The following is a 21,487-nucleotide window of genomic DNA, read 5'->3' as shown; positions in this document are numbered from 1 at the left end:
GAGTTGGCGAAATCAACGCATTTAATAATAATGATGATAATAATAATAATATAATAATAATAATAGGCAATAAGCATGCGTACAATGTGTGGAAGAAGAAGAAAAAGAGGGAGAAGAAGAAAAATAGCGTGGAAAACGATAATTCATAGGACAGGCAAAATAGTTGGCTGGCAGTGAATCCTGCAGCTGGCTGAAAGTGGGAGACCGGCACTGTAAGACTAGAGAGACAAACGTGAATAAGGCTAATGCTGATCATCAGAGGTGAGCGTTTTAGCATTGTGTATAACGTGTGGAAAATACCAGGAGAATGAAGAACACACAATATGTCCTTGAAGTAAGCTTGTTCAAAGACATTAAAACAAGAAGGGCGACACATTGAGCTCGGGTCTGTTCATTAGTAACTTTGAAATGTTTGTGTCTTTGATCTCCCATATAGTGGCAAGTGGTAATAACTGAGAATGAATATTGAATGAAAATATAATGGGATTTTGCCATGTAAAACAATCATAAAAGCCTGATAAAACCTTACTGTCACTTGATAATTTAGGACAAGAAATGCCCGGGGGGGGGGCGCAAAAACCCTACCCGATGGGGCGGCACATACATATATAGCCTATATAAAGGAGTACCCCTCCTGGAAGAAATCAACTTTCACCCATCTAAGAAAATGTATGCAGAGGACCATTAGTATGGTTAATTGAATTGAACCCATTATTTTAGAAATGCTATACTGTTTGGATTGCTTGGTCCATGGCACAAAAAAAAAATACGAGCACAATGACGTTAATTTTCAGTTCTTGATGAATTATCCTCACGCTTGGTCAAATACATATATTCAACATGTGCTCGGTAAAAGGAAGTCGGGTCGCACTAACGTCACACTAACGTATGACAATGAAGATTGTACTATTAGTTCGGAGGACATACTTGCAATCAGCTCAATCAGCGACTACAGAAACTAAGACAAGACTATGACATTTGTCAGCTCAATCAGCGACTACAGAAACTAAGACAAGACTATGACATTTGCGTTGAAAAATCAATTTTAGTGAAATGTTCAATACAAATTTAAGGCTAGGCGCAAAAGAGTATCAGAAGAGAGTGTGACGTCAAAAATATTGTAGGCGATCGAAAAAACTGAATGAGTTCATTTATCATTAATGCAGCGCCTAAACGAACCCCATATAGGGATGTGCTGGTGATTTTAATTTTGTTGTAAGGGAATACCACCCTCTCGAAACTCTACTCAAAGAAATGTTTCATCTCTTCTTTGTTTTAGTTCAGGGTTAACATTTCTTTTGTCGACTAAAGTCATTCAGGCGTAAGCCCAACTTTTCCCAAAGTTGATAGACTGATCTTACGTGAAATATTGTGTCTTACAGTTTTTTGACATGATATGGTTTATTTTGTATTTGAGGGTAATATCCAAAAATAAATCCCCGAGGGCTTATACAGTAAGGAGGGGATAATTATTGTTTTTTCTTTTCTTTTTTTTTTTCTCACGGATTATGAACGGGGGAGTTTCTTTGCGGAATTTTGCGTTTTGTGAAATATTGTGAAGGTGAGCTGTGTTTTTGTTCTGTAGGATCGACCGTTAGAAGCTGAGTGAAAAAAACCGGCGAAAGGGAGATTGCTATGCGGCTATGTATGTTAAAGATTACAGGACTGGACAGGCAAGCCGAGCAATTGAAAAGAATTGCATTAAAAAATTACATTTATTGATCGTTTTTATCCCATCACACCGTCAGGGAAGCAACATACAAACAGTGTTAAACTACGTTTATGATTAAGTTTAATTCTCGAAGGCGGAACTTTAATTTACTTTTAAGCTGCCAGGAAGTTATAATGCAATCACATGAACCAAAGGGCTTGAAACACTGGTCCTGCATGTCTTCGGCTAAATCTGTAATATCGTCAAAAAAATAAAGCATTAGTTTAAAAACCAAAACAAAAACAAACAAGTTCCTTTATTTAGTTCTCAAGTGCCCTTGAAAAGTTTTTCTAAAATGCCAGCCTAAAATGTGATATGACCTGTAACGCAATAATTTCTTCGTGAGGAATAGAAATTGAGTTATTGTTAATCTTTGGAAAACGTACCACTGAAAATGCGAGCAAGTTGACGACGAAGCCTACTTTGAAACGCCGACCTCTCTAAAGGGGGCTGCACTTACCCATGAGCCTTGCTTGCTTGTCTGACTTGGCTTTTCCAATTGCCTTAATAAACTAAAAAAAAAAAATAAATAAAGAAGTCAGGCTTAACTTTCAACTTCATGCGTAAGCAGGTCGACATAACTTCCGCTCAACCCCTGAATAATTTAGAAGGGGGCACCTCAAATTCTGACCATACATAATTGTGTGGAATTAAAGACATAAGTATAATTACATACACACATTTTTTCCGCTATTAGGTGCAATTTTTTTAAAATAAATTTCTAGTTTTGATGAATTGTTCCTGAACGAAGAGACCTTTCAAAGCATACCGTGTCCTCTGTAAAACGGGAGACACATGACAGTGCGTTCAATTTTTTTTTCAAGCGTATTGTCTTACAACCTCCTCCCCAGGGTCTTCTCGCTTTCAAATGTGGTGGCGGTAGGAGAAAAGACCCTGGCACTCATAAAATGCATTAATACATGTTTGTTGTCTTTTTTATGGGCTAATGATGCAGCTAGAATGCATTGACGACTCTTTTCTGATACATTTTGTATGTTCAAGTCATGTTCTAAAAAATGGCGCATGCTTCTGGTTTGCAGGGTTTTTTATTTTGTTCATTTACAAATAATTTCTAGTAATAAGTGGTCCACAATTAAAAACCACAAAAGTTTAAGTAATGTTTAAAACACGAACAGCAGTGATTTCGTGGCTTTCTTGGATTCAACGAACAAAATCTCGCAAGACAGCAGTGAGTTATCACTGGTAAAAACTGGTTACGCGGTTGCGAATACTATCATCTCAGTCACAATTTCAAAAACACTGAGCCTACAGGAATTCCACCAAACCTAAATCAGTATTTCAAGTGCTCCAGTTTTGTCGTTTTCATGGTGAAAATATTTCGCTTAGGTTACTGCCGTTTTACTTGCTTAAATAATGGGCATCATGTGCATCAAGTTATTAGCGCAGCTAGAAGCAAATCCCACATGCATCAATCCACTGATAGGTAAGTTCTCATTTCCGAGAAAAGAAAACAGGTTATTTTATGCACAGATATTGCAAACTTCAACACTCCCCGGGCAACTCCTGGGTATTTGACCATCACGTGTGCCTTGGGAGTGGGGAATTTGACCCTTACTTAAGTGGAATGAAGACTTTCAACCAAATGTGTCAAGTTTAACTTTTTCGTATGATGTATGGAGGAGTTTTATGAAACAGCTTTAATTTTTAGTTGAATTCCTTGTTCAGCAAAGACTATGGCCTATATGCAGAAGGTATTGTATGAAAACAAGAGTGATTAATTCTTGTACTTCCATTGCCAATCAACATTAAGTGGATTTTGTCAGTCAGAGTTGCTGCCACGCATAAGTGCTAGGTTTTTAAAAGTAGTTGCTGCTGTCATTGAACAAACAAAGAAATAGATAAGATATAAATTTTAAAAAAATATATATCAAACAATAAAGTCATTCGGAGGTAGCTTTTGCGATGGACTGCTTATTTCAATATATATAGTAAAAATTGAAGGGGACATCCAACAGAGGTTCAAGAAGCTGGATACCGTAAGACTACTGCCTAAAAGCCTGTCTTACTTTCAGACGTCCAAAACATTAACTGTGAGTTAAGCCATACACCGGAATAAGAGCACAACAACTCTTCTTTGGCAGAGGCATTTGATCACTAATAATATTGGCCTAATGTATCAGCTAGAGGACTGCCTGGGGGAGATGTTGAAGTTTTAAATTTATCAGTGCATTAGAGGTATTTTTTTTATTCAAGACAAAAATCTAAAAAAAATCAATATACAACATGCCATTAACTTTTTCAGAGCAGAGGGTGGTTTTTTTTACAGAATTCATAAAAGCCTGTCAGTTGCCCCACACCTCAATAAATTTTGTTCGCTGCATTAGCTGTCAATAACAGGGAGAGAGAGGTATAACTACTGATGCTAAAAACTAGCCTGAGTAATTTGAAAGTTAGGATTTAAAATATCGACCTACAATCTTGTAGGATGAATCAGAATTATAAGCTGAAATCATGATTAAACTTTGACCTGTGTAACATATACAGTAAGGAGGGGATAAGATTCGCTAAATGGCAGTTTTCTAGACAGCTAAATGAATTAATAACCTGAAGTCTAGGCCTGGACTTTTTCTATGAAACAAATGTTTGGTACCTGATTAAATGTTTTATTTCTAAGCACAGAAACCGGCATGACATATGTCGACATAAGCTGAAGATCACCACGGGAAGCGTGAATAATTGGCCAACTATCTTCAAATATTCTCCTTTTTACTTTGCTGCTGCTTCTAACGATTCTCAGCTTTGCAAACGATTAAAAGGAATCTTATTCACCTTTTAGGCCTCAGAGGATAAAGATAACGGTCCTCTTTTTTCCATGAGGTACCCATCTTTGTTTTTAAAGATATAAACCAATCAGAGTCCATGTATGAAACGCACCAATCAGCGAACGTTTTAGGTTGCTGTGTGCCAGGGTCTTCTCTCCTGCTGGCGCCATATTAGAAAGCGGGAAGACCTTGGGGAGGAGGTTTATTGTCTTAGGCATTTTTTTTTCTTCCCAAGACATATCATTTTACTGAATAGAATACTGAAAACGATAGTGATTAAGATGATAATGATATAATTGACGAAGGTATGTCTTTCAAAATTCTTTGTTTGAAAAATCGTACGCGGTAGCAAAGCGTCAACTACACAATGAAAACTAAAAGATGTCCATACATGTTCATCAAAAAACTTTCAACAGTTAGATTGAGAAGAAATATTATTTTAAAATGGGTAAACATTTCAACCGCTTGTTTTTTCTGTTGTTTGTCAAAACTTAATGCACATAAAGTCACGGTTTGACAAAAAAACAGATTGTTTATTTATTTATTTATTTATTTATTTATGACCTGAATTTCCACAGTAACGCAGATAGCAGGCTGGTGGTTTCTTCAACTCGTAGACAAAGAACCCACCACAATTACGCACACGGATGAAAGTATGCCAGCGGCAGCAATCGCCATGCCAGTGAAAGCAGACAAGGACGGTGCTAATTTTACCAGGGGGAGGATGACATCCTGCAAGCCAACCTGGTGCATGGGTTCCACAGTGGTTAGTTGGAACACAAGAGGTAGGCATCTGGCTTCCTGATCTCCCGGTAAATCTGTACCAAGTAGGCTGTGCACCCAGAGTGGTATCGCATCTGTAAAAAGCTCGGCTGTATCCCTGTGCTCTCGTGTTGTCGTTGAGCAGTTGGTACTTTGTACATTCTAAAAATGAAGTTAAAGAGGCAATTAAATCAAAGGAAATATGTAGATATATATGATATACAATGGCGCGGAAGATATGAATTGTTTATTAAAATGGCCTATGGAACTCACCCCATGATTTGCGCATTTGAAAATATACGTTTTTCTGGGCAGCCCTTAATCCCTGTTTGATCGAAAAACTACTTAATAGTCGATCAATAGGTCAGTTTGCCAGAAAAATTAATCTTTTGAACAATATAAATATAATTGATGATCCTTTACAAAATTAACGAGTTTTCAAGCTCCAGTAGATTACAAACTATTTACACAATGTACTCTGTTAAGTGAAAAGCAAGTGTCTTTAAGATGTAGTTACTTCAGGCTACTAGCTTTAGAGAAACAGTGTATTATTGAAAGGTACCTAAGCAAGTTTTAACGAGACAACTTATTACACTTTCTCTATGAGTTCAAGCTAGGACAGGGCCTTTGTTTCTTATATCAGGATAGGGACAGATACACTTACCTGCGGGTTTATCAACTGCAAGGTAACAAAAAAGATATTAGTTATGAGTAACAAGTTTTTAATCTGAGGGTACGTTATGAAAATGTTCCCTGTCTTTACCCGTGTAGATGGTACTGATAGACTACTAATAGCTATAGCTTTTATTTACCTTTTATTTATGGTAAAATAATAGTTTTCAAATATCCGTGAACAAACTTTATTATGGAAGAAGGAAACCAGGAGAAAGTTATAGAAAACACCAGACGACCCTGACTCTTGCCAATTCTGTCAACGTGGTCGCACCAGATTTCCACATTTGGGGCCTGAGATTCTCGTCATGTGACCGTAAATTAGAGTATAAGGTGGAATGTTATTCAATTTGTTTTAGTAAGATCCGGAGTGCAGTGGTCCTTAAAAAGAGCCTAGTGGGAAACCATTAGTCCGTTTTGAAGATGCTGTGCCTATTACGCAAACTAGGGATCTGTGGAAAAGATGAGATCTAAGCCAGTCCATAATCTTGTAGTTAAAGCCATATAATTTGACTTTTTGCAAACTAATGTCATGGTTAACTGTGTCGAATACCACTTTAATAGCAAGAAAGATAACGCAGTTCCATTAGTCTCACAGATAGTCCAAACCTCTTGCCAAATTGCTACTATAATAGCTTTTTCTATCATTCACTATTAACTTGTATTGTTTTGTTTTGTTAAGTTACTATCTGTTGTAAAAAGGATAAAGAGGTTAAACAAGATGATTGATGGATTAGTTGAAGTGAACTATTCACATCGGAGATATGCAAAAATGCCATTCAAACTGATCAACGTGGGTTAGTCAATAGCCCATGAGTCCGAAGGCCGAATGGGCTACTGACTCAGAGGCCATGAGGGCGAGAGGAACAATTGTTTTAGTAAAATCCAACTAGTTGGTCAAAAATATCGAGAAAAAACAACTTTAGCTAGTTAAAGCTAGACTTAAATCCTTTTTTGCCGCCAAAAAACCGGCGCTTTTCGCTACTAGTGGGCTATAACATATAGCCTAGTAGTAGCTCAACCAATCACAGCGTAGCATTGATAATAGTCCACTAGTTGGATTTTACTAATAGGTAATATTTCTTTTGCATATCCTTGTGGAAGCTTTTGCTAACTGAGCGCCGTTTTATTTAACATAATAATTATTTAATGACTGATAATTGCTTTTTAAATAATTTCTTTGAAATAACATTCGGAGCAATTTTTTCCTCCGTTTATCTTTCGCCAGTATAATCAGAAGCAGCGCTTACAGAAAGGTTAACTTAGTACTAATTAATTCATAAAAAGCCAATGATGCATAACATTTATCACATAAAAAAAGTTAAGTTAAGTTTCTGTTAATTATCCGAAAACACTAAATTAGTTTATTACTCCGAAATGCTTTGTTAAGTGAGATACACATTTCAATGTAGTGTCATTTGAAGTGAACTATTCAGATCGGAGATATGCAAAAATGCAAATGAATATAGTAGGGATATCAATAAAATAATGAGAAAATTTTCTTACGTTTTACCCACACATGTGCAGGGTAGGCAAGATCATATCTGTTGGTGTAAGGTCGGATCAAATCTGTTCTCTTGCACCAGTAACAGTTCCAGTTGTACCTATGCCACAATTCAATCGCCTTGCATCCTGGTGTTTTGTCACATTGCGCAGCGCACTGGCTGAAGGTTTGTCGCACGCCATATTTTCCACTCAAAAACTGTCGCCCTCCAATTGTACACCAGCTGAAGGGATGTTTCTTCCATGATCCTAATTGATAATTGATTGTTGACAATGGGTCCCAGGTACAGTATTATGTATATAAGTACTCTTTTGAAAAATTTTGACTTGGTTACTATTATTAGTCCTTCTACATAATATTAGCATAATATTATTAACGGCTCGTGGTAGACAAAATTTCCCTGTTCTAGGTTCTCGCGTTTCCCACTCGTCTACACTAAATGCCAAGGAGACTGCATCAGGCAAGTTGTACAAAACCACGTTCGTGGAAAAGTATCGCAGTTAAAAAAGAGATTTACGAAATGATCTTTTTTTAACAAAGAGGAAAAAAATTTTACCATAATCCTCAGCGGGTAGGAGCATTTCATCTGCTTACTCCGCTCCGTCAATAACTGTAGAATCCTGATCGAAATCGTCTGCTCCTAACTGCTCGCCATTGATAAGATACTTCTTATCTGAAAAAAAAAAAGATTGAAAATCAGTAAAAAAAAAATTACATTTGTGGTGAATTTTTACGTCGGTTTTTATCTATTAATAATACTATCATTATTTTTTCTCGAGGGAAGGTTTATGTCAAGAAACATCGAGGCATTAGCGGCCATGCGCAACTCAACACTACTGCAACTAATAGTACTTACAAAGAGCGGTTAATCTCACAACGCACAAATTTTCCGCAAGAATGTAAGGTCTGATCCATTAGTATTTTGTATGACCATAGTCATAAGGAAGGTTCGCCTTAGGCTCTTTGCCCACGCCCCCAGCCTGTATTTATATATATGCAATAGAATAAAATTAAGTATAATTGACACACCTCACCTTTTGAATGGCATTTTTTACTACTTTTTAATTATATTTTTAACTGTAAGTTTGTAATAAGAGAATTTATTGTTCTGTGATTGCCGATGCGCTCAGGGGCTCCTTTCGGGGATTCTGTTATTCTTCTAAAGGGTTTTCCATTCATAGGCCTTTAGCTTGTACCTTATTACTTTTTGTTTAAGGTGTGCCTTCTAGGATTATGTTATGTTAATCCATTTGATTTGATTCAGAGGCCCCGATTGGGGAACCTGTTGTTCCGTTCGGCAATGACATAACTTTTACCACCTACCCTCATTAATTATTTTTTTACCGTGTCATCTTTAATTTTACCAATTGTGTATGTCTCGCTTTTATTTAACGTATTACGTAACCTTATTTTCACCCCGAATGTATAGCTATTTCAAATTGCGTATTTTTTTTTATCCAAGTTTTGATTTTTTTAAATACACTGAAGAAGCCCAAAGGGCGAAACGTCTCTATGAGGAAGTTTGTTCCAGATCTTTTTGTCATTCACGTTTATAAAGTTGAGGTCCCTCTGGATCCTTTCTCACAAGTGGTTAGCTTGGCATTTTTCATCGACTGTATATATATATATATACACCCGTTTTCAAAAAGGTTTTCATATAGAAAGATATATAGATAGATATATATACTCTTGTTTTCTTGCACGTGCGCCCGTGTTATTGTCCAACTTGTGAAAAAAAATTGGATATTGCGAGCGTTGTTGTTGGTAGTAACAAGTCTTTGGCCTCACTAAGTAGGTTCTAGGGTTGAAATCTATTCAGCGAGATGGAAATTGACGCTGATTTCTGACCAGGCCAAAGACTTGGTAAGAAATTGTTTCGAAAGCGGGGGCTGTATGTCTCCTTTTTCCAACCACTGGTTCATCCGGGATCTTGAATAAATCGACTATTAGTGAGTAGAGAAAAGTTCCATGTGACGATTTTTGTGGAGAAAGCGAGAATTTTACGGAGTAATACGCTCTTCTCACGTATGGTAATATGCCCGTCTAACCTCGTTTTTGAGTAAAACGTCCTTTGAAATGCTAATCAGACGACGTTTTCGTATTTGAATTTCAAAAGAATTTTTACCCGTAAACGAGGTTAGACGGGCATATTACCATAAGTTAGAGGAGCGTATTCGACTATGCTTCGCCCGTGTTAACTGTGGAAGTATACGTGAGTGGTTTTCGGAAGTGTTGTGATTGCCGCAAAGTCATTTATTGTGTGATTTACTGAAGGTGTTGACAGGTATGTGGTTGAGCTCGTGTTACCAGAAAACTTTGTGCCAAGCATAAAAACGCTTCGTGAGTGTTTAGTCTAGGTGATTTTGCCTTAGAGAGCTTAGTCTGTGCTCAAAGATTGTGGATCTTCGGCAGAGACTTAGCTATGGGCCTTATGGTTTGACTGACTAAAAAGTTATACCTCCCGAGGTTTCAAACTCGTTGTTTATTTAATCGCAAAATCCTGTTACTTCTGCGAGAAAAAATTACCATCTGCTGCCAGCAATAAAGCTGTGATTGTTGAGCCTTAGCTAGTGACTTTTCACTGTTTTCCATTCGACTTAGATGTCAAATTGTTAAAATGCACTTGAAATTTCTTAAGCCACGTGTTAGCCAATCTAGTCAGATATAAAAGAGAGCAAACGAGAGTGTTTATTTTTTCTCGTTTTGCCTAAACAGTGTTATTCATAGATGAGAAAAATATTTCTAACTTCCTTGAGATTAGGATACGAAATTTAATGAAACTTTATTTTATCTTTGCAAAAAAATCTATTTTAAAATTTCTTTGTTTGCAACTGACAAGACAAATCATTTTTACTCCGTGTTGTTTTGAATCTTATTGTTAACTCATTAATTATATACCACTCGAATGTTTTTTGTTATTTGTGAAAAATGCAGATCCAGTTAACAGGAGACCTTCCACAAAGGCAAGTATAAAAGGCAAACTTTGTTCATTTTCTAGCGACTTAAGTTTAATCAAAAAGGTAGTTAGTTGAGGATATTGTGTGTGCAGAATATAACAAGACTGTTATCGATTGTAAGCTTTGTTTCTTACTGAAAGCATAATGTAATTAGATACTAACCTGGTTCATCTTCTTCAACCGGCTTTCCATCGACAATATCGGTGGGATCTTGAAGATGAGTCAATGAGTAAACCAGTAAATTGCAACGTAATGAATGTGTTGTGGCCCACAGTATAAAGGGTAAACTTTGCTTAATTAATGAACAAGGTAAAAGGTAGAAAAACTTGGCCATCAGTGAGAAAAGCCCCTGGGGGGGCCGGGGGGGGGGGGGGCAGTATTCCTGGTGGGGGTGTCCCGCCCGGTTCTCCAATCCGACCAAAAAAATGTCATTTTCCACCTGGCCTCTAAGATCCATACTCGTTTTCAGACCTGGCATAGACAGAAATTGTGTTATCATTACTTAGAATGGAATGCCAACAAAAAGATTTCTTGGAATCCATTTCGAATCCCATATTGCTCTTTCTTTTTTATTCATTTGGAATTGGAATTTTAGACCAAAATGGGCAAAGTTTACATCCGTTTTCAAACCGAAACGGTGAAAAACCGTACCCTCTGGGGCGCCACATATCAGGGCAAATAAAAGGGAGTACTCCCCGGGGCAAAGCAGTATTCGGACCGTATAGTGAGGTACCCTGGCCCCACGGTTCGTTCTCGAAATGACTAGGATGAAGTAAACCGTGGTAATGTTTTTTTTTTGTTGTTCTCGGCGCGCACGGCACCCAGTATAGTTATGGATTTTTTTCTGTGCTAAATACAAAAAAATGTTTATCGATTATTGTCTCTTTTTTTCGTACTAATAGCACAATGTAATTAAATACCAACCTGGTGCATCTCGTTCAACGGGCTTTCCATCGACAATTTTCGTGGGATCTTGAAGAGAATAATAGACAGTGATTAAACAAGTAAATTGCGAGGTAATGCATGAGTTACGGCTCAGTGCAGTCTTGAAAAGACTTGCCTAGGGCGTTTTATTAGGCTGGTTTATCGTGCTTTACTTTAATCGTCAATAATAATTACAGTCTGTTGAGGTAAGATTAAACAAAGGAGTTTTTTTCCCGCGTTAACTAGCCTTAAAGGTCTAAGAGTTCCGCTTTCAGTTGAAAGTTTATGTGAGGCAATGCACGTCTAAGACATGAAGGACACCAAATCCTGATTGAAAACAACGGTATTCTGTTAAATCATTTCGCCTACGATGTGACAACTTATAATTAAGACTCAGATTTCTTTTTAATGACTTGTTTGATTCATACAAACTTTCCCACGATCAAGAATTGCACAGCAAAAAACTTTCTTTTCTGGTATGTTACGATGTGTAGTCGATCGCGCAATCAATAACAACTGGGAAATACAAGGAGCTTATGCGAAGGGTATACATGTATATGTAAGCTAAAAGTTAAAATTAAGGTAACCTGGTCATTTCGTTTTAGATAGACGTAAGAAAACAATCACACAAAAACTGACAGTTATCAAATGTCGGTATTATCGATATTTATTTATTAAGTCAAAATGTTAATAGGTTTCATACACCTTAGGTTTTGCCTTTCATCGTATTAGTCGTCTGCACTCTTTGTTAGTTTCTGTGACTATACTCTAAGTGGGATTCATGCGAGTGATCGTATACAGAATTCCTAAAAACGCGTTCATACCAAGCGCTGTATTCAAGCCAAGTGTTCTAATTTGGCTATGGCGTCTTTCTAAAGTGAAACTTCATGAAACCGAGATGGTACAAGTATACATGCAAAGCATAATTTTCTTTTGCGCGGAGCAACTTTCCAGTAACCACAAGCAGTGAGTTAGAGTAATGCATTATAGGAGGAGGCGTATCTCTTTACAAATGCCTTTCGCTTAAGGTCGGGTCCAAAGTGGTGGACAAATAGGCAACTTTGTGCTCAAAGTACTTTGAACGCTAAAAGGCAGACTGTTTAACTGACTGAAAAACATCTTTATTTGAAGCCTCTTGAAATTCACGAAATTCGCGTTTGTATATCATTGTGACTGATGCCATGCATATTTCGGCATCAATCCTAGGAGTATGCAGAATGTCTGTCATATGGAATCTTGTTTATTTGCTTTATCTCCCATGAGTCCCCCTTAGCTCAATAGTAGAGCATTTGGACTAACGATCAAAAGGACCTAGGTTTGATTACTGTTGGAGAACTTGCTTTTTCTTTTCGAGTCACCTGAGTCGCTGACTGAACAAACATAATTAATTTTGTTATTAATCAACAGGCTTAAAATCACCATCATTTTTATATTTTATTTCCCATATACTGTACCACCTATCCACACTCCAATCCTAGGCCGGTCTAAAGGACGTGTTTCACATCATTGAAGTGAAAACCTGGAAATTGAGCTTTTTTTTATTCAGAAGGAAGAGACTAAAAGCAAAAGAAAAACTGCAAAAACGTTTTTACCTTCATCGTTAAATCCCGCAGTTTCAAGATGAAAAACTCAAAAGTGAGCCATTTTTCTTATCAGGCTAAGGAAAGCAAAGAAGACGAAAAACTACAAAAAATTTTTTCACCTTCATTGTTGAATTTTAAAGCCTTTACTTGACAACATAACTCAAAACAATTTTATCAGGATAAGGAAATCAAAAGGAGACGAAAGACTACAAAAAGATTTTACCCTCGTCGTTGAATTCTTACGGATAAACGGAAACGAAAAGGAGACGAAACAGAACTCAAAAAGATTTTTGTACCTTGATCGTTGAATTCTGAAGCTTAAGTTGACAACATCTGAACAAAACGCCATTTTTATCAGGCTAAAGAAACCAAACCCAGACCAAAAAAATTATAAAAAGATTTTACCTTCATCGTTGGATTCTGAAGCTTTCACGATACTCACAAAAACGAGGCAGGAGATTAGGAAGAAAACAGCCTTCATGACTTCAGTGAACTTGCTCTGAACAGCACTGGCTTACACTGATGCGTTTTATCGATAAGTAAAAGTATTTAATAAACACAAATGTATATTCAACGAATGCGGAAAAATATTTCGTTTTGTTAGAAACATCCTTTTATGGCTTCCTCTGCTTTGTCCGAAAACACAAATAATTAGTAGTGTTCACGTCAATTGAAGCCCTTACATCAAAAAATTTAGACTTCGTCAAAGGAAAATAACTTGGTTACAACCGAGTGAGATATATCACTTGGCCAATTTAATTATGCATAAATGAACTAAATGCTTCCAACATTTAAAGATAGGTTGCACATAATGCCAGGGGCGTGGCTAGAAATCTTTTATACAAGTATTACACAGTTTGTAAATCGACCCTACCAAGTCTCCCAACCTTTCTCATGTAGGTGACAGGATTAAATCGTCGCTCCTGGATGGTGTTAGGATCCTTTTCATCAGGCAGCATGTTACGACTTTCGCGAGTGGTAAAACGGGTAAAACGCTGCATCTTGTGTTAACGACGGGTTACGCAGGCAATTGCACTGTTTTGCAGCGAATGCCTATCAGCCTTCTGTTCCTTTGCTTTTTTCCTAATTTATTTTGTACTTTCGAACAGTATTTACTCCCTTGTGCAGGTTAAATGACACTGACCAATAAAAATAATAATATAATGCAAAAATAATGATGATAAAAATAATAATAATAATAATAATAATAATAATAATAATAATTATTATTATTATTATTATTATAATACCAAAACTGGGGCTTACATCTCTAGTGTTATTGTTTAAACATTTAAAACAGTTTTGTTTTATGTTATATAAACTCTAGTTTTTGCTGGAAGGTATTAGCAGCCCAACAGGACTTTTGTGCTAGGGGTCGTCGCATTTTCACGGTACACTGAGTGCCTCCTAATGGGGTTTACACTTCAGTGTTATTTATCCATTCTTATAGTGTTTATTGTGAAAACAGTTTAAAAAGTTATCTTTTACGTTATGTATTTTCTCTTTTGCTATTTAGCCGTCAAACAAGCGCTTTTTGTGTTAAGTGTTGTCGTGGTCTTACCATCCAGACCATTAACACTCGCCTTGCCCGTCAGAAAGACTGAGTTGTTCAAAAAAATGAATAGATAAATAAAACAATGATACTAAAACAAAGCAAAAGAAAATTCAAGGGTCACGATGGCATTTAACAAGCTCTACTCAGTTAATAACTATGCAATTTTTTTTGTTAATTTGTTGAGAGCTTTAAACTCAACCACTTCCTTCCGCCTCTAAGTGAGTGCGTTGATTAAATAGTTCCATAAAAACATCGCCGCCCAAAACGTAGCCAATATCAAGAGTTGGCTGTTGATGGGGTGACCATACGCTTAGTCAGTTACGTATCCGAGATATATCCATTAATACTATTTTAATATTGATTTCACCCACGCGCACAAATACCGGGATGCAGATAATTAACCGCCAAAGGGCTTCAATCTCTGATAAAGGGGATGATTATAAAGAGAAAAGGATATTACGCTCCAAAACAGCAATGGTGTAATTGATTTAGCATTGTTGCGTCTTCAGGAAAGGTTCAAGAAAAGAGTCGACCTCTTCAAGATAAACTCTCTTAAAACTGAACGAGGTACACTGTTTTCGATAACTGAATAGTACCTAAGTATAATTGTAAAAAGTTTTTGATTCTTTCAGTGCTTGCTCTACGGAAACTCGCACAAAATCAGAAACTGCTTGTTGATGTGGTTACCTTTAATTACGCATGGTCAACAAAGTATCACAAACATCTTAGAGGACGAGTGATTACACTCACGCACTATGCAAATAACGAATATGGCAATTTTAATTTATGATTTGGAGGAAGGGCACACAAAGGATCAGCTCAACAAGTGGTTGTATGCCAGTAACTAAGGACAAGTTTATGAAACTAGCCCGAAAATTGCATTAAATAAAGAAAGCCACGCATGCACGAATACTGAAATCACTCAATAGGTTTGAAGAGGTGTCTGCATGGCCAACTATTTGGAACCACTAGGGGCGGAGTGGAAGTTGACGTATGTCATCATATTCCACTCGGTAATTGGTTGGCCGCTTTCTATCGCGCAAGAGTGTCACTGACAAAAACAATCGCCTGTCGAAATAAAGGACATTAAATCACTTATAACAGCCCCGATTTCTGATACTTTTCCCTGAAAAATCCGCTTTTAAAGCTCTTTATAAGATGCTTTTCTCCTTACCCGGTGTCAATTTTGACATTTACTGGCTTTGTGAAACTGTTTCAAGCGACTCTAAAATCAAGATCGATGGATCTGCTCGCATCAAACACAATAAAACACACAAACATTAAAGAGTTATTAACAGGCTTTTAGCTTCCAAAAGAAGGCTGAAAAGAGCCTGGGGAATACTAAAATGGCGGTCAAATTCGATGTAAACAGAAAACGATGTAGTGTAGAAAAACGGCCTGCGTTTGGCGAGTGTTTTTACTGGAGCGACTTTGAAAGGTATTCAGTCAAGGATGTGCCGCCCGGTTCTCCTAATCCTGACCCTATTTCCGACCAAAAAATTGTCATTTTCTACCTGGCCTCAAAATTCATACTCGTTTTCAGACCTGGCATAGGCAGAAATTATGTTACCATTACTTAGAATAGAACGCCAACAAAAAGATTTCTTGGAATCCGTTTAGAATGCCATATTGCTCTTTCTTTTTTATTCATTTGGAATTGAGATGACAAATACATTCATACACCAGCTGTTCCCTCAAAAACCCGTTTTCAGACCAAACCGGTAGAAAAACCGTACCGTTTGGGGCGCCGCTTACGAAGGCAGATTCGTTCGTCCTCGAAATAACTAGGATGAAATAAACGGCGATGATGTTTTTTTTTGTTCTCGGCGCGCGCAGCACCCAATATAGTTAAGGATTATTTTCTGTGCTGAATACACAAAAATGCTTATCGATTATTGTTTTTTTTTCTTACTACCAGCGACAATTTAAAAGGGATCGTGAAGAGAATAACAGACAGTGACTAAACAAGTAAATTGCGAGGTAATGCATGAGTTATGGCTCAGTGCAGTCTTGAAAAGACTTGCCTAGGGCGTTTTATTAGGTTGGTTTATCGTGCTTTACTTTAATTCTCAATGATAATTACAGTCTGTTGCGGTAAGATTAAACAAAGGAGTTTTTTCCCGCGTTAACTAGCCTTAAGGGTCTAAGAGTTCCGCTTTCAGTTGAAAGTTTATGTGAGGCACTGCACGTCTAAGACATGAAGGACGCCAAATCCGGCTTGAGAAAAACGGCATTCTGTTAAATCATTTTGCCTACGATGTGACAACTTATAATTAAGACTCAGATTTCTTTTTAAGGACTTCTTTGATTCATGCAATTTTTCCCAAGATCAAGAATTACACGGCAAAAAACTTTATTCTCTTGTATGTTACGATGTGTAGTCGATCGTGCAATCAATAACAACTGGGAAATACAAGGAGCTTATGCGAAGGGTATACATGTATATGTAAGCTATAAGTTAAAATTAAAGTAACCTGGCCATTTCTTTTTAGATAGACGTAAGAAAACAATCACACAAAAAGACAATCATCAAATGTCGGTATTATCGATATTTATTTATTAAGTCAAAATATTAATAGGTTAAATTTCATACACCTTAGGCTTTGCCTTTCATCGTATTAGTCGTCTGCACTCTTTGTTAGTTTCTGTGACTATAACGGCTCTAAGTGAGATTCATGAAAGTGATCGTGTACAGAATTAATAAAGACGCGTTCATACCAAGCGCTGTATTCAAGCCAAGTGTTCTAATTTGGCTATAGCGTCTTTCTAAAGTGAAACTACGTTGAACCGAGATGGCACAAGTATACATGCAATGCATAGTTTTCTTTTGCGCGGAGCAACTTTCCAGTAACAACAAGCAGTGAGTTAGAGTAATGCATTATAGGAGGAGGCGTATCTCTTTACAAATGCCTTTCGCTTTAGGTCGGGTCCAAAGTGGTGGACAAATAGGCATCTTTGTGCTCAAAGTACTTTGAACGCTAAAAGGCAGACTGTTTAACTGACTGAAAAACATCTTTATTTGAAGCCTCTTGAAATTCACGAAATTCGCCTTTTTATATCATAGTGAATGATGCCATCTTTCGACATCAATGCTAGCAATGAGCAGAATGTCTGTTATATGGAATCTTGTTTATTTGCTTTATCTCCCACGAATCTCTCTTTGCTCAAAAGTAGAACATTGGGACTAACGATCAAAAGGACCTAGGTTTGATTACTGTTGGAGAACTTGCTTTTTCTTTTCGAATCACCTGAGTCGCTGACTGAACAAACATAATTAATTTTGTAATTAATAAACAGGCTTAAAATCACCATCATTTTTATATTTTATTTCCCATATACTGTACCACCTATCCACACTCCAATCCTAGGCCGGTCTAAAGGACGTGTTTCACATCATTGAAGTGAAAACCTGGAAATTGAGCTTTTTTTTTATTCAGAAGGAAGAGACTAAAAGCAAAAGGAAAAAGTGCAAAAACGTTTTTAACTTCATCGTTAAATCCCGCAGTTTCAAGATGAAAAACTCAAAAGTGAGCCATTTTTCTTATCAGGGTTAAGGAAAGTAAAAGGAGAGGAAAAACTACAAAAAATTTTTACCTTCATCGTTGAATTTTGAAGCCTTTAGTTGACAACACAACTCAAAACAATTTGATCAGGATAAAAAAATCAAAAGGAGACGAAAGACTGCAAAAAGATTTTACCCTCGTCGTTGAATTCTTAAGTTGACAACACAAATAAAATATTTTTATCAGCATAAAGAAAGGAAAAGGAGACGAAACACAACTCAAAAAGATTTTACCTTCATCGTTGAATTCTGAAGCTTAAGTTCTCAACATCTAAACTAAACGCCATTCTTATCAGGAAAAAGAAACCAAAAGGAGATAATAAAAATAACAAAAAGATTTTACCTTCATCGTTGGATTCTGAAGCTTTCACGATACTGGCAAAAACGAGGCAGGCGATTAGTAAGAAAACAGCCTTCATGACTTCAGTGAACTTGCTCTGAACACCACTGGCTTACACTGATGCGTTTTATCGATAAGTACAAGTATTTTGTTAACACAAATGTATATTCAACGAATGCGGAAAAATATTTCGTTTTGTTAGAAACACCCTTCCATGGCTTCCTCTGCTTTGTCCGAAAAAACAAATTACTTGATATAATTACTACTGTTGACGTCAATTGAAACGCTTACATAAAAAATTTTGACTTCGTCAAAGGAAAATAAATTGGTTACAACCGAGTTGGCCAATTTAATATGCATCAGTAACTGAACTAATTAAAAGCTTCCAACATTTAAAGATAGGTTGCACATAATGCCAGGGGCGTGGCTAGAAATCTTTTATACAAGTATTACGCAGTTTGTAAATCGACCCTACCAAGTCTCCCAACCTTTCTCATGTGGGTGACAGGATTAAATCGTCGCTCCTGGATGGTGTTAGGATCCTTTTCATCAGGCAGCATGTTACGACTTTCGCGAGTGGTAAAACGGGTAAAACGCTGCATCTTGTGTTAACGACGGGTGCGCAGGCAATTGCACTGTTTTGCAGCGAATGCCTATCAGCCTTCTGTTCCTTTGCTTTTTTTTCCAATTTATTTTGTCCTTTCGAACAGTATTTACTCCCTCGTGCAGTTTAAATGACACTGACCAATAAAAATAGTAATATAATGAAAAAATAATGAACCATACCCAATTCCAGACCAAAATGGGCAAAGTCAATACCCGTTTTTAGACCAAAAACCGTACCCCATGGGGCGGCACATACGAAGGCAAATTGGTTCGTTCTCGAAATAACTGGGATGAAATAAACCGCGATAATGTTTTTTTTTGTTCTCGGCGCGCAGCACCCAGTATAGTTAAGGCTTATTTTCTGTGCTGAATACAAAAAAATGTTAATCGATTATTGTTTTTTTTTCTTACCATATGCTACCATCGACAATTTCGGAGGGATCTTGAAGAGAATAACAGACAGTGACTAAACAAGTAAATTGCGAGGTAATGCATGAGTTATGGCTCAGTGCAGTCTTGAAAAGACTTGCCTAGGGCGTTTTATTGGGTTGGTTTTCCGTACTTTACTTTAATTCTCAATGATAATTACAGTCTGTTGCGGTACGATTAAACAAAGGAGTTTTTTTCCTGCGTTAACTAGCCTTAAGGGTCTAAGAGTTCCGCTTTCAGTGGATAGTTAATGTGAGGCAATGCACGTCTAAGACATGAAGGACACCAAATCCGGATTGAAAACAGCGGCATTCTGTTAACTGGGAAATACAAGGAGCTTATGCGAAGGGTATACATGTATATGTAAGCTATAAGTTAAAATTAAAGTAACCTGGCCATTTCTTTTTAGATAGACGTAAGAAAACAATCACACACAAAAAAAAACAATTATCAAATGTCGGTATTATCGATTTCTATTTATTAAGTCAAAATGTTAATAGGTTTCATACACCATAGGTTTTGCCTTTCATCGTATTAGTCGTCTGCACTCTTTGTTAGTTTCTGTGACTATACTCTAAGTGAGATTCATGAAAGTGATCGTATACAGAATTCCTAACAACGCGTTCATACCAAGCGCTGTATTCAAGGCAAGTGTTCTAATTTGGCTATAGCGTCGTTTTAAAGTGAAACTACATGAAACCGAGATGGTACAAGTATACATGCAAAGCATAATTTTCTTTTGCGCGGAGCAACTTTCCAGTAACCACAAGGAGTGAGTTTGAGTAAAGCATTACGGGAGGCGTATCTCTTTACAAATGCCTTTCGCTTTAGGTCGGGTCCAAAGTGGTGGACAAATAGGCAACTTTGTGCTCAAAGTACTTTGAACGCTAAAAGGTAGACTGTTTAACTGACCGAAAAACATCTTTATTTGAAGCCTCTTGAAATTCACGAAATTCGCGTTTGTATACCATTCTGACTGATGCCATATTTCGGCATCAATCCTAGGAGTATGCAGAATGTCTGTTATATGGAATCTTGTTTATTTGCTTTATCTCCCACGAGTCTCTCTTAGCTCAATAGAAGAGCATCGGGACTAACGATCAAAAGAACCTAGGTTTGATTACTGTTGCAGAACTTGCTTTTTCTTTTCGCGTCACCTGAGTCGCTGACCGAACAAACATAATTAATTTTGTTATTAATCAACAGGCTTAAAATCACCATCATTTTTATATTTTATTTCCCATATACTATACCACCTAGCCACACTCCAATCCTAGGTCGGTCTAAAGGACGTGTTTCACATCATTAGAGTAAAAACCTGGAAATTGAGCTTTTTCGTTATTCGGAAGTGAAGAGATAAAAGCAAAAGAAAAACTACAAAAACTTTTTTACCTTCATCGTTAAATCCCGCACTTTCAAGATGAAAAACTCAAAAGTGAGCCATTTTTCTTATCAGGCTAAGGAAAGCAAAGAAGACGAAAAACTACAAAAAAATTTTTACCTTCATCGTTGAATTTTAAAGCCTTTAGTTGACAACACAACTCAAAACAATTTGATCAGGATAAAGAAATCAAAAGGAGACGAAAGACTACAAAAAGATTTTACCCTCGTCGTTGAATTCTTACGGATAAAGAAACGAAAAGGAGACGAAACAGGACTCAAAAAGATTTTTGTACCTTGATCGTTGAATTCTGAAGATTAAGTTGACAACATCTGAACAAAACGCCATTTTTATCAGGCTAAAGAAACCAAAACCAGACCAAAAAAATTATAAAAAGATTTTACCTTCATCGTTGGATTCTGAAGCTTTCACGATACTCGCAAAAACGAGGCAGGAGATTAGGAGGAAAACAGCCTTCATGACTTCAGTGAACTTGCTCTGAACAGCACTGGCTTACACTGATGCGTTTTATCGATAAGTAAAAGTATTTAATAAACACAAATGTATATTCAACGAATGCGGAAAAAATATTTCGTTTTGTTAGAAACATCCTTCCATGGCTTCCTCTGCTTTGTCCGAAAACACAAATAATTAGTAGTGTTCACGTCACTTGAAGCCCTTACATCAAAAATTTAGACTTCGTCAAAGGAAAATATCA

The 21,487-nt window shown here is 36.9% G+C and overlaps 1 protein-coding gene across 3 annotated transcripts; it reads right to left on the bottom strand.

Moving 5' to 3' along the window:
• Nucleotides 1-1,696: 1,696 nt before the first annotated feature.
• Nucleotides 1,697-21,287, bottom strand: LOC140949280 (oncoprotein-induced transcript 3 protein-like). 3 transcript variants are annotated; one of them, XR_012167106.1, is made up of 9 exons: nt 18,357-18,455; nt 11,314-11,361; nt 10,552-10,599; nt 7,989-8,105; nt 7,435-7,680; nt 5,921-5,935; nt 5,059-5,418; nt 2,172-2,223; nt 1,697-1,903 (listed from the first exon to the last, which is right to left on the bottom strand). XR_012167106.1 is itself a non-coding variant. In XM_073398519.1 (9 exons), exons 4-8 carry the CDS (start codon nt 8,011-8,013, stop codon nt 2,216-2,218), a joined length of 654 nt encoding a protein of 217 aa, XP_073254620.1. In that variant the 5' UTR covers nt 8,014-8,105; nt 10,552-10,599; nt 11,314-11,361; nt 21,174-21,287; the 3' UTR covers nt 1,697-1,903; nt 2,172-2,215. The 3 variants fall into 3 exon arrangements, 2 of the variants coding, with proteins under 2 accessions (XP_073254620.1, XP_073254612.1); XM_073398519.1 differs by lacking the exon at nt 18,357-18,455 and adding an exon at nt 21,174-21,287; XM_073398511.1 differs by lacking the exon at nt 18,357-18,455 and adding an exon at nt 13,302-13,432.
• Nucleotides 21,288-21,487: the final 200 nt, after the last annotated feature.

This window comes from Porites lutea, chromosome 1 (assembly GCF_958299795.1).
Source record: "Porites lutea chromosome 1, jaPorLute2.1, whole genome shotgun sequence".
NCBI classification, from domain to species: Eukaryota; Metazoa; Cnidaria; class Anthozoa; order Scleractinia; family Poritidae; genus Porites; species Porites lutea.
Note: the sequence above shows the minus strand (reverse complement) of the source record. Positions and strands in the feature narration are given on the sequence as shown.